The 13,069-nt window shown below is 41.5% G+C and overlaps 2 protein-coding genes across 2 annotated transcripts; both read left to right on the top strand. All coding sequences in view use genetic code 11, as the record gives it.

Moving 5' to 3' along the window:
- Positions 1–4,104: 4,104 nt before the first annotated feature.
- On the top strand, positions 4,105–6,343 carry EGR_06896 (Bystin; the record flags this gene model as incomplete). Its single annotated transcript, XM_024496145.1, has 7 exons — positions 4,105–4,155; positions 4,190–4,266; positions 4,304–4,508; positions 4,550–4,839; positions 4,930–5,125; positions 5,643–5,848; positions 6,118–6,343. 7 exons carry the CDS (start codon positions 4,105–4,107, stop codon positions 6,341–6,343), a joined length of 1,251 nt encoding a protein of 416 aa, XP_024349457.1.
- A 5,096-nt stretch (positions 6,344–11,439) lies between these two features.
- On the top strand, positions 11,440–12,981 carry EGR_06895 (hypothetical protein; the record flags this gene model as incomplete). Its single annotated transcript, XM_024496144.1, has 2 exons — positions 11,440–11,577; positions 12,781–12,981. The coding sequence occupies 2 exons, from the start codon at positions 11,440–11,442 to the stop codon at positions 12,979–12,981; spliced, it is 339 nt and encodes a 112-aa protein (XP_024349456.1).
- Between the last annotated feature and the right edge of the window lie 88 nt (positions 12,982–13,069).

The raw sequence follows: 13,069 nt of genomic DNA, 5'->3' as shown, positions 1-13,069 counted from the left end.
GTTGAAAGTCTGTTGTCCTCATGCCTACAATAAATTGATTCCAAAGTCATTCTCTCAGTTGAGAATCTCAGCCACACTTGGCCATTTACATCTTCAAATGCAGAATGAAGTCCCAACTAGTCTTAAAATATGATGGCATGAACTAAATGGCTTTTGCTCTATCGGGTGCTACACATTTGAATGTCATGGAGTGCAGCAAAAGAAGCTTCTTGAGTACATCATTGGGGGTACTGTTGGGAGATATAGAAGACACCAAGTTTTTGATCACGGCAAGGAGGTAACTTCCTTTGCCTCTTCATTCAACTCTTACTTTGTTGGATAACAAATACCAGTGCACATAATATAGTTGATTGTTTAAATAATCATTTTCTCCATGCAAAACGGTGAGGTTGGTGGAGGAAAGTGAATGAATACCGGGGAAAAGTCCTCTGGGTATTGCAATTTTTTACCACAAATTGTTAGTTTTTTCTTTTACATACTTCTGTCACATAGCAACCACAAATTAGGGTCACCTTAACTTATTTGTAATACCATAACCCCCTTGTACCTCGCTGGGTGGGCTGACCTTTTGGGCCATGCCAATAGCCCAGACACCTTCTCCGTGCTGAATATATATATTCTGCCCGAGTATTGTGTCTTCTTTCGTCTTCAGGGAGTCTCAAGATGCTACATTGGTGGCAGCGGAAAGCGAACCCGATCTTACAAGACATTTATCCTGATTTTCCACTTCTGCGTGATAAGCCTTAGTGGAGCGGGAGAAGTACATATGCTACGGATGGGAGAATGGTGATGACCCCTAGTAGAAGGGTTGATTTTGACGTCTACATTCGGCATCTCTCCCAGTCCCTTGTTCTGCAGAAAAGCTATTAACAACTGAAGCGGCACTAGCCATGAACCATCTGGAAGTTTCGTTACGGATTTCCCCTACCGTCCCCCATGGACCTGTTTTAAATCTTGTCCTCCCTTACTCATATCTGCTTTTAGGCCAGTGTTCCTGCATCTATCTATGAACACGCATGATGGCCGGCGCAATTCCATGTTCTGAATCAAATCCCTAAACCGAACAAAACTCCAGATCCAGTCAAGCTGCCAAGAGGGATCAGTGACGTTGAGGTCAAGTATCCCCTCAGTTGTGCGCTAATTTGGTGACTGGCACGGTTGGCTCGTAGGTTTTTCTTCACTGCACCGACTACGTTGTAATGGCTGACGCGGGAGCGCCGGGGACGAAGCTCAAAAGCAAAGGGAGGCTATGTAATACGATAGTGGTTTATCCCTCGGTTCTGGTGAGGCGCCACTTTTGTACTTTGAATTAGCTCCATTGTACCTCGCTGGGTGTGCTGGCCTTTTGGGCCATGCCAATAGCCCAGACACCTTCTCCATGCTGAATATATATACTGCCCGAGTATTGTGTCTTCTTTCGTCTTCAGAGAGTCTCAAGACGCTACATATTGCTTCTGATTTTAATTTTTCTCATATATTTGACACCCATATTGTGAAGTACTTCCAAGGGATTAATTTTGCCAGAGAATGTAGGTTCCCAGCTAGCTCCACTACGGGTAGACTGTATGCCTTGGCTTTGTGAACTTTTTTCATTAAAATTTGAAGCACTTTTATTCTCAATTAAAGCTTCAAATTCGATACTGTGGTAGCATAACTTTTTGGCTTTCGTTGGATACAGTGGCAATATGGCAATACAAGATTGAAATATTGGCAGTGATGTTTTGTTCAAGTACACGATCATATGATTAAAGAATTAATTGTATGAGACTCACGGCATAAATCTAACACCTTACTTATCAAAATTGTCTAATTTGGGGTTACTCCTGAAAAAGTACATTTAGTTAACCACTAGTGTAGCTCGAATTAGTGATATTGGTCTAGCCACATCCGACAACTTGAGAAGTAAGACTATCTCCTGACTGTAACATATTTGCTTTAGTGATTCAAAAAAGCTCATCTTAAAAATTCATATCTCTTCAGCCTGCTTACTATTTCATTTAATTTTGCTTTTAAACCACCAATTACGCCTCTTCAAACTTGTTTGCAATTAAACCCGAACGCTTAAAGTAAGTGAGTCGAAGGCGAAGGCGACGAAAAAAGAAGTCTGTAACAGAAGGGATAAGGAAACTTATGAAGAAAAAGAAGAGGAGGAGGAAGAAGAAGGCCACTGAGGTCAGGTTTAGCTTTTGTCATCGCCAATGATGATGCGCCGTAAATTACGGTAACACTCTGAACGCAAGTTGGGTTGACGAGATGATAGAACAACTCTTTTCCATAGAATGTGGTACAGTCCCTCATTGCTCGAGATCGAGTTACTGGTGATATGAAATATCTATTGTGCGCAATTTGAAGTCCACAGAGTGGCTGTTTTCTCACAAGAGAATGCGGATTGGGTGGTTTATACAACGCCCAATTCAGTAGTCGATCCCTACCATGGATTACCGAAAAGAGTCCTAGAGCGACTTCTCATTCGACTTTGATGACAAAAAGAGGCGACAAGACTAAGAATACTGTGCTACAAATGAGATTAGCAAAGAAAAACTATAATGGGATTTAAATTCCGTAATCTTTTGTTTTTCTCTTCTGTGGTTAGGCTTAGGTTTCATGAATTTGTAAGGCAATCATTTGGTTGTAAAATATTTTGAACTAAAAAAGATTGTAATTCATTGATAGGCTCCTCCAAATAACTGAAAATGGAACCTCAGTTCTATGAATTTAAATCCCCTAAAATCCTTATTTTAAAGCCAAATCGACGTAATGACTTCTTGTAACTGAAGTGGTAACCAGTGAAAAGCGAATGTTTCGTGACGGTTTGGTGGCTTGTCTAACAACATGTTTAAGTGTGCGAGCACTTTTGTTCCCTCGAATTGTACCACCGCCCTGCTGCACAGCCCTCGGTCCGGCCGGCTCTTCCCTACGTTGATAATGTACATGTCCTTAGGCGAATAAACTAGTACAAACAGACTTGTACTCTATCCTGGCAGAGAGAAGATTTGTAGTGTCCCGAGACTCCTTGAAGACGAAAGAAGACGTAATACTCGTGCAGAATATATATATTTAGCACAGAGAAGGTGTCTGGGCTATTATCATGGCCCAAAAGCCCTCACCCAGCGAGCCACAAGGGGCTAGTTCGAAGTAACAGAAGTGGCGCCTCACCAGAACCGAGGGATGAACCACTATCGTATTACAAAATAGGTCACTTTAGCCTAGATCGGGGAAAATTATACCGGATATCAGAAATGACATCAAGATGCTTAGCACGAAACATGCCACAAAACTTTTGTCCTTGTGGCATAAGGGGGAGGATTTACATCGAACGCTTTGTGTTGTCTTTGAAATACTGGCTTTTTCATTAACCAGCGGCTCTGCTGAGACCATATTCACTACTCTATCCATCCAAGGAATCCACCGAACATACACCTACACTAGTAGGCGCCCTAACGGCGATATTTGTTCCCAGTCAAAGTAAAATGAACAGGTTTCTTAGGTAAATATAACCTTTAATTTAAAATTTAGAGTTAGAGGAAAAATGGATTTAGAAATGAGCAGTGTAATCGCCGAAAGGTTCATCAAACCGATATATTCCCTGTCTTTTGAAAAATGGCAATAAAACTAAGACATAAGTCCAAAGCGCTAAGTACTGTGATCAATTTACAAGTGCTCATCAATAATTTCAGTATTTGCAATGGCGCAAACTGTCTTTATAATTTTTCAAGGAGGCGAAAACTTATTACACCGAATAAGAAATATTGAACAAAGCGAGCCTATCATCAATAATCGCACAGAAGTGTATAAAATCAAGTTAAATTATAAATTTAACCAATAAAATCTTGCTTTGCAAAGGCATAACACGTGATTAGGCGATTGATGATATTTTTCTGTTTACGACAACACATCCGGTGCAGCAAACAGCACTTAATGCGCTTTAAAACTGCACCTAAAAGTCGTTTAAAATTACTTTAAAGCTTAATAGTTGACTTAGCATAAACAGTTTGATATGTTTCAGTATTTCTTGGCCATGCTTTCACCCCTTTTACAGACATAATCAATAGCACTTTTAGCCCACTTCTCCACCACTATTCTATCCACACTATCACATTCATCATGCCGAAAGGAAGAAGTAAGAGGAGGCGTGAAGAATTGGATAGTACAGATGTAGTCTTTATTTATTGATATTTTGTGTTTTAAGGCTCTTGATGAGCGGTCAGTAAAAAGGTTGCATAAGCTACTGAAGCAGTCAAATGAAGAAAATGACCTCGTCCCTAAGTCAGTAATTTTTCCCTGGTGTATGTATTTTCACTAGGAGGAAAAAGGTTGAGAAGCTAAATCTCGGTGGTAGTGAGTCATCAGACGAAGAAGTTAGTGCCGTTAACAAGAATCCGCCTCTCCATGTTGACGATGAAGACGAATATAATGAAGAGTGGGAGAAGTTCTTCAAACCTAGTGCAGACTCTGATGGTGCCTACTCGAGTGAACTCCTTCAAAACATCAATGAGGCTAAATCTGTGGTAGGTTTTATGCTTGTCAGTTGCTACTTCTACTTTTGTAGGTCGCTGAAGAAATGTCGGAATATTGCGGGAGCCTGCCGGATCTCGATGACTTTAAAGCGGTTGATGACTTCGAGGAGCTACCAGATGAGTTGAAAAATCACATTCGCCTGTTAAAAGACGTCTTATCGCACTATCGCAGTGGCCCTCTTCCTAAAACCATCAAAATGCTCCCGCATTTAACCGGGTATGATAGTCTACTGGAAATGCTCTCTCCACTGGAGTGGACCAGTCATGCTTATCCTCGGATTGTCAAAGTTTTCGCTTCAAAAGGAGGAGATCAAGCATCCCAGTACGTTATTTTCAGACATGTAGATGCTAGCATGGAGTGGTTGACTAATGCTTTGTTGGTTCTATATTGCCGTGTTTGGCTTGACTTTAGCTTCTATGAGGACTATCTCCTGCCTAAAGTGCGCAACGACATAGCTGAGAATGGACGCCTATGTGTGCATTTGTTTGAGGCTCTGATCGCCTCCTTATTTCGTATTCGTGAATTTTTGGCTGCCATATTCTACCCATGGATAAAGGAAAGTCTATTTACTAGCTATTTCGTATTTCAGTTTTGCTTTTTCCGTGCGGTTTTACTCGAATGTGATCTAATGTCAATTCACGCTGCATTGTAGTCTCTTCAAAACCAGATAAAACACTCTCTCCATTGAATTAGATCAGGCTATCGAGTCTCTGTGATAGAGATATTTTTACCATGCTATTTGCAACCGTATTGAGGTTGTGAAATAAATCGCTGATGAATGTGTAGCTGAAAAGCACAAGGATTGAGTCTAGATTTGTCTCCAGCATCGCTTTCAGTAGCACGCCACTTCTACTCAATGAACTCTAGTTTAATTATCCTTCATTTGGTAAGTTTCACGGTTTTTATGTGCCGGCATAGGGTTTGCCAAACAATTCTGGTCGTTTTCTTCGAAAGTCGTCTCGTAATTCCGGAATTCTATGGACGAATGTTGACTCCAAGTACCATTAAATTCGTGTTGCACTTCTTCATGATCAACTCAAGGTGTCATAACAGTAGTGATCACTGGCTTCTCGAGAACTAGGTAGAGACCGGTTCCAATTTTACCTTTCCTTTTTCCCTTACAGTCGGAGATGAGCAAGACAGAGGGGGTGATTCTGGCACACCTCATCAAGAAGGCTTCTATTCGGGCGCATTTCTCTGCAGTGGCCCTGAGCCTTACCTGCGAGGAGGACTTCTCAATCCCACGTTCCATGGTAATTGAGGCCATCATCAACAAACGATACTTCCTGCCCGAGGATGCTGTCGCTCGCCTAGTCGCCTACTTTGCTTCGTGAGTTGCTCCCTCTTTGCTTGTACAGTCGTTTGTTTTGTTCTTATTTGCCTACTTTTCCGTATCCATTTCCAGTCATCTTAGGGCCGTCCAGTTATCCTTCCACTAGGGATCCTTCCTTTCATTGCGTATATACCCACTTGCTCACACTTGATCTGTTCATCCATGAATTGCCCATCTGCGCCGAATAAATTTGTCGTGCACTCACGCATGTGCACAGTTCGATTCCATCCGCTCCTTTTATCTTTTTAAATATTTCGTTTGAATAGATTCGACAATGCAAACTGCTCCATGTATTTCACATCAGAGGGTCGAATGCCACTGACGTGGTTCAAGAGCCTCCTGTCCTTCTTGGAGTTCTACCGTGAGGGTGTCCGTCCAGAGGAGCGGGAGCAACTGGTACGCCTCTGTCGCCGACACGAGCACCCCTCCATCACTCCCGAAATACGAGCGCTCATTGGACTAATCCCTACTACTACACAGCCATCGACGTGACATTGCCTTCACCTCTCTTCTCTGTCTTTGATCCCTTTCCCAATCCTCGCCTCTGTCGGTGTAAATAGCTATGGTCTTTTGCTGAAAGCGGTTTGTTTTATTTGACAGCTCCTCGACAGTATGACATTGTAGGTTGTGGGTTAAGTGTGTTAGAGACGGTGTGATCAAGCACAGGTAGCCCTGTGTAGGAAATACTGCACCTGGCCGACCTGGTTTGGGCGCAGGGCATTATGGCGTTTAATAACTTCCGGTAGCTACCGCCGTAGTTCGCCTGTTGTCGCTACCAGCTTTCCAACTGGACTTGGCGCCACTAGATCAACTCACATTAATCAAATCATGAGGAGACCAGAACTTACCAAATAACCCATCTTATGCTCCACATTATTCTCAAAGCCCAAAAGGACCGTTTTTTCCAAAAATTTTGTCACCTAGGAACCATCATTATGGTCTCCTCAAGTTTATAATCCTCTCATTGATTATTCATGAAGCAAAAAACTTTAGTTCTTGACCAAATTTACTAGTGGCAATGCCATTAAATCATTAAAATTGCCGAGTAATTTCTCTACATAATCGCTTTTATTAGTATTGTTACTTTCAGTGTCCACCAGCACTTCTGAAATGTTCCAGCAAAGAAAAATGGCATCCGCAATCTAGACGAGTCCATTCAACCGTAACCCCCCTTACATCGGTAGGTATAAAATAAGTTCGAGGCGATCAACGAAAATAAATGAAAGCATAAATAAGTTGCTCCTACAATTTATAGGAATTAAGTAATATATTCATCTTGCCAAAAACAAAGGGTGTATTGAAACCTTGATTTCCATTTCTGGTGAAGAAATTCCCGCATGATGGGGAGCAACTTGGTGATTTTGAATGAAATAGCTTAAGCTAAAACCACCGTGTTGATTACTTTTGCTAGTAAACACTGCAGATGACAAGTACACTGACAAATTTTCCAATAATTTTGCATCCTGACACTGTGATATCTGATGCCTCAACGCCTTTGTCAACCCAATCCGTTAATATCAACATCCAATGATTTTCTCAACAATAAGCGTAAGTAAGTAGCCGAAGTATCATACCAACTACGGAAGCTGATTGAAGAACACCAGAATATTCTGTCAAACATATTGTCCATCAAACCTTTGGCATTGCAATGCATGTAAGTGCATATCTAGGATCGTGGGAGTGTTGTGGTTAATTTTCCGTCCACAACACAAAAATGTCCGTTACCTATGGGAAATTACATAACCAACCAGTGTCTAGGACTCCGTCAAATTGAGTTATTGCATTTCTGAGATTGTAAAATGAGTTTCGGAGAATTAATTTAGGTAGTTTTGGGGGATGTGTTGAGAGTCTGAAGAGGGTGATGTGATAATACCTGCTACGGGGAAAGTGGTTACACAAGCGATCTACAAATTAAGAACATCTGGATTAAGTCGTATACCTAAGGCCAGTTCTGAATCAACGATTTTACTTTTCTTTGAGCTTTTTAGAATAAGCGTGCAGTTTAAAATGGTCTTTATCTAAATCTAGTCTAAGGAAGAGGAAATTACTGAAGTCCTCTGGGAGCGATGAATTAAAACATAAGTTAATGCAGCTAACTTGATCATTCCATTTGGGACACTAGAGTACCATGGCAGGCTGAAAATCAGCTTAGATTGACATTATCTAGTCTCCGTCACGAAGGCCCTGGGCGTTTTATCAGCTAGGACATGGATGAGACATCCTAATCACATCATCATAATTGTTTCACGAGGGTGTAGGGTTACCACGGTTGTGAGTGGAGTGACTTTTTCGGGTTTTCCAAAGATTATTCGCTTTTGTTAAGACTGACATTCTGGTATGCATCGAAGACATTACCAGCTGTCCCTACACCATAATTTCTCTGTCATTTTATGCATAATCTGCTGGATTATAAAACCAAACCATGCCACTTATTACCTAATGTTTTGAAGTGATAATTTATCCAGCCAAAGGCCTTACTATTCACATGGCGTTGGACTGAAAAAAATTGTTTGGTGTATTGGAACCGAATATCTCTGAGGCTCTGCCTCATTACTACAAGGATTATTACCACCTCATGGCGAAGGTTTGCTCGAGGTCGGTTAAAATTCCTCCCCCCCTCCCCGGGAAGGAGGACGGAGTAATCACGCCTGAGACGTGTGCATGCCGGTCAATGTCAAATGAGTCACTTTGCCTCGTTAATCATGTTTTCATATGAAAGTGAGGAAGCTGTGTGAAATAAAATCAAACTTCCAGCAAATAGAATACAAACTTTATTCTCGATCAAATTTGGTAATGCTGAAGGCGGAACAAGGTACAGTTGTTCCATGTTTCTTGTTTGATAGAACCAAGTGCTAAATAGCTGTAGATATCATTGGAGGCAACGCTTGTGCATCACCCAAGTTTTTCGGCTCACATACTACTTAAATAGGTATGCTTCCAACTAGTAAGCGTGATTTTAGGAAGAACATCTGACTCTTTGGGGATAGTCAGAATTACTACTTCTTCTTGCATTAAATACACCCACTCTCTCCGCATGAGTAGTCACTTGTGTGTGATTAGGGATTACGGGGCTTGCTGAAATACCTAAGATTTCTGAATGAACCAAACTGTAAAATTATTCACAAACACGAAAAACACTTTTTAAATGGAATTTTTTGAGCTATAAGGTGATATAAAATGCCGATAACCTCACCTATATCATGTGTCTGTCGGTAAAATTGACGAGGCAACTCAAAACACTAACATGAAAATTTTACTGTAACTAATGTATTGTTGGACAAGGCGATTTGCAAACAGGCCAGCTGAGTAGGTTCCACTGTTTCTTCCACTTTATCAGTTTGGCTTGTGTAGCTCCAAAATTATTCACATTTTTGCAATTGATAGCCACTATCTTAAAAAGTCTGCTTCTCAAAACAGTATTTTAGCCAATAAACTTCAATAAGCTATTTGGCAGGGTAATATTTCAGTCACTCGAATCGAAAAATGACAGATCTGTCGTGCATCCACTACCTAAGGAATGCCCTGCTGTCAGATCACATAAGTGCTGTTGCAAGTGTTCACTGCCTATAGAGGATTACAAATTCTCCTGTTACCTCATTTTATTTGATGCATTTGAACAAAAGGACAATCAGAAGGATGATGATTACGTGACTATCAGACAAGACGATACGGAATGACCCAACGTGCCACCATCAGGGTGAGGTTAATTTAAACCCTCCCCCAAGGCCCGATTTATCTACACCTCGTCATCGATGTCACTCAGTCCATATATGGTCCGGATTTGGTAAATCACTGCATGGGCATGGATACACATAATGCACCAATTCTCTACTATTTAATGTCAGTGTATAATCACTAGACCTGGTTAGCCATGCGTCTCTGCTAGCTACTCTTCTCACAACCTTTAACATTTTTTCAAAATGCCTCTAAAGCCATTTGTCATCAAAAGGAAGAAAGTGATTATTATCAATGCTTTTGTTCCCACTTGGTCAAGACCAAGACCACAGATCTGTACGCATTCAGGTCCTGCCGGTCTTTCAGAAATTCCTTAATGCGCATGCGAAAAGTAAACTGCTGATGGATTTAATCCATGAATTGCCATTAAACATATGTCCAGTACACATGAGTCTTCTCTGTATGCACAAGCGCATCATTGCTACATATCCAACTGAAAAGGATATTGGCTATTTCATCAGAAGGAATGCATTTTCAAGAGTACAGGATGAACATGACTGCTGCGACTTCAAAATCTTTTTAGTGGTTTCTTTGCTATTTTTCATAGCTGATCAAAGAACTGACTTAGAATTTCTTGCACCCCATCAGATACTACCCATTGCAGTCATCATAAATGCCAGTAGAGATGAGTCAGGTGAGGCGGACCATCTTGTGAGATGCCTTCGGAGTCTTGGAAGCCTCTATAACTCCCCGCTTACAGCCGTATCAAGGATTTGGCGACCTTTGGTGTACCAAGCGCCATCGAATGAACTTTATTAACTTGTCTAATCTATTAACATTTGCTTTTTATAGCGTGAGCGTCATGAGACTTGAGAGTGGTCGAAGTGGTGTTTGGTTTTTCAGCTTTTATTTCTGACTGAATTAAATGAGTTATTTAACCAACCTGATAACTAGATTGAAAAGAAGCATGGATGTCGTGTTAATTCACTTTTTTCTAAGTTATGGGAAAAGAGAAGACCTCTAAACGGACAGACAGACAGAGCAGTTGCAGATATATTATTCCTTGGACAAAAGTGCCTATTTCTGAGCCAAGAGAATTCAGTTGGTCATTCGGATTTCTGGCAAGAAACTGAACAATTGTAAATCTCAGCAAGAGGAGAGATGCCCTCAAATGGGTCGTGGTAGCATAGCTTAAAAGTCGGATTGCGTGGTCCACTCGATAGCGACAACTAGGGACTGAACGACCCTAGGTGGCAGTGAGTGATGAATATTTACGATGTAAAATCTGACTACGGAATGATAATTGAACCCTAAAGCCCTTTTGGTTGGTGTCAAAGTTTCGAAATTGGACTACTTATAAAGAAATTGAAATAAGAAATGGTAGCAAAATGCATTCGCCACCTCTCGCAAAGCTGAACTTATGCATTGCAGATCGCACTGGGATTCAGGAAGTCATATTAGGAAGGGTGTATTGAAAAAACAGGCACTTCTTGTCAAATATTTTGACCACTTTAATCAAGCATAATTACATGACACCTAAATATAACATAGAAGCCCGTTAAGGAAAGACGCAAAAATTATTTTATTGCCGCCCACTGATGCTTAATCTTAGGCAACCCTTAGAAGCCCTAATACTTATGGGTTATCTTCGAGTAGAATTTGCACGTAGTGGGAAATATCCGTTAGATCCAAGTTCCAGCGTTTCCATTCATCACGCAGATTGTGGGATTGGTTTTACCAGCTAGACATGAATTATCACCAGATAGCTATCACCGCTATTGCTTTTGTTGATGGTCTCTTTGCACAAAGATTTCATACGTGGTGAAGGGGCCTCGTGTCCGCCATCGCCTCATTCTGACAGGCACACTGGTGCAGAACGAGTGGGTGAGATTTGACCTTGCCTTTATTTCCTCATGCCCGTCTTCCTTGTTCCCTCGGAGGCCGCCTTCAATGCACGCTTCGCCCGCCCTCTCCTTGCCACACGCGACTCGAAGACCAGTGCGCAGCTGCAGCGAGCAGGTGATCATTTCTGGCCTAATGAATGTGGAAGAGTAAATTTGGTCGCCTTTTCGTTCGTATCAGTTGCGACAGTTTCCTGACCTAGACGAGTAAACCATTTATCAGAAATTTTGCATCTGAGTTAACCCCGAAGCTGGTGTGAAGCTGCAATGTGCACAAATGAGGATGGAAAATGCTCACCGCTGGCCGGCGACGATGCAAATTAAAAGCAAAATAATCCCTCATGGTAAAGACTCCCGCCATCCTTGGTTCAGAGCACAACGAGTAGTAACAACTTCTGCTTAATTATATCCTCTGTGTAGCAGCATATTAGTAGATCACAAAGAAAGTGCTGACATACAGCTGTAATTTCACAGCATGGGAGATATTTGGCAAGAAAAGTGATTATTAAAACTACCACATTCAAAACCTCGAAACAGAATCATTTCTGGGGTCGTAAACCCTCCTTAGAACACATCACGCATCCACATCTACTGTTTGGACCCTCGTACGCGGTTTGACGATGTTGACAGGAGAACAAGTACACGCATGTAGATTAGCAGTGTCCTCAATCCTGGCATTAAGGCATGACCCCTTCGTGACCCGCCTGGACATGGGGTCTGCTCATCACATGCATGAATGAGCTGCACTGTCGTCGGCAAGGCCTTCATAAGACGTGTACCCTTCAGAAAGGCCTCATCCTGGGTGAAAACTTTTGCCTTTTCTCTAATCGGGCATTGTGAGGAGCCAACAATTATTCTAGCATCAATCAAGGCTACCTCTGAAACACTTTTTCCCTTTTTACGCTCATTTTTGCATCCCAAGATTTTTGTAGGCAGCTTTTTTCATTTTGTGAACTCCATATCTTAAGTTTTCTCAATTGTTCTGCCACTGCCGGCTCAGTTTGGCAGTATCTTTAATTCAAAGTGAATGTTACATGATTTGTGATCGTAGTTATATCGAATTCTTTAGTGAATGTCTTTGTTTTATTCCTGTCATTTCTCTCGTCTCACTTCAGAGGCAAATTTTCGTGTAATAGGCAGGAACTGTTTCAGTAAAGAAGAAAACATCTTGATTTCATAACTGAATCTCTCGTTTTAAGTGTCGACTGGCTTCAGAATCCTTTCACTTTCTCCGATCCCTATGCTACCCGTTCCAGTAGGACCTTCAGACGTGCTTCAAATAGAGCTACCAGGCATTGCTGTAAGGCTGGTAACAAGCAGAATTGATTTGTTCTTTTTTTATTGTTTCAACAGGCGAAACTCTACGAGACCTTTTCAAAAACACTCGAAGGACAGGAAGCGCTGAAGTACCTCTTGGCGGTTTGCAACCATCCTAGTCTGGCGCTTCCTCTCGAGCATCCTCTCTATGACTGGGCGTTGGAGCATTGCACTGACAAAAGTGCTGGTCTGGACGACTTCCATAAAGTTCATACAAGTTGTTTAAAATATCACTGAGACTAGCTGCGGGTGAGTATCCGATGAACTGTTACGCAATCATCTCTCAATAAGTCACATTCTTTTCCCACATCTTCCTCCCCTTTGT

This window comes from Echinococcus granulosus (assembly GCF_000524195.1).
Source record: "Echinococcus granulosus chromosome Unknown EG_S00065, whole genome shotgun sequence".
Classification (NCBI taxonomy): domain Eukaryota; kingdom Metazoa; phylum Platyhelminthes; class Cestoda; order Cyclophyllidea; family Taeniidae; genus Echinococcus; species Echinococcus granulosus.
The sequence above is the reverse complement of the archived record's forward strand: the minus strand, read 5'-3'. Positions and strand labels throughout refer to the sequence as shown.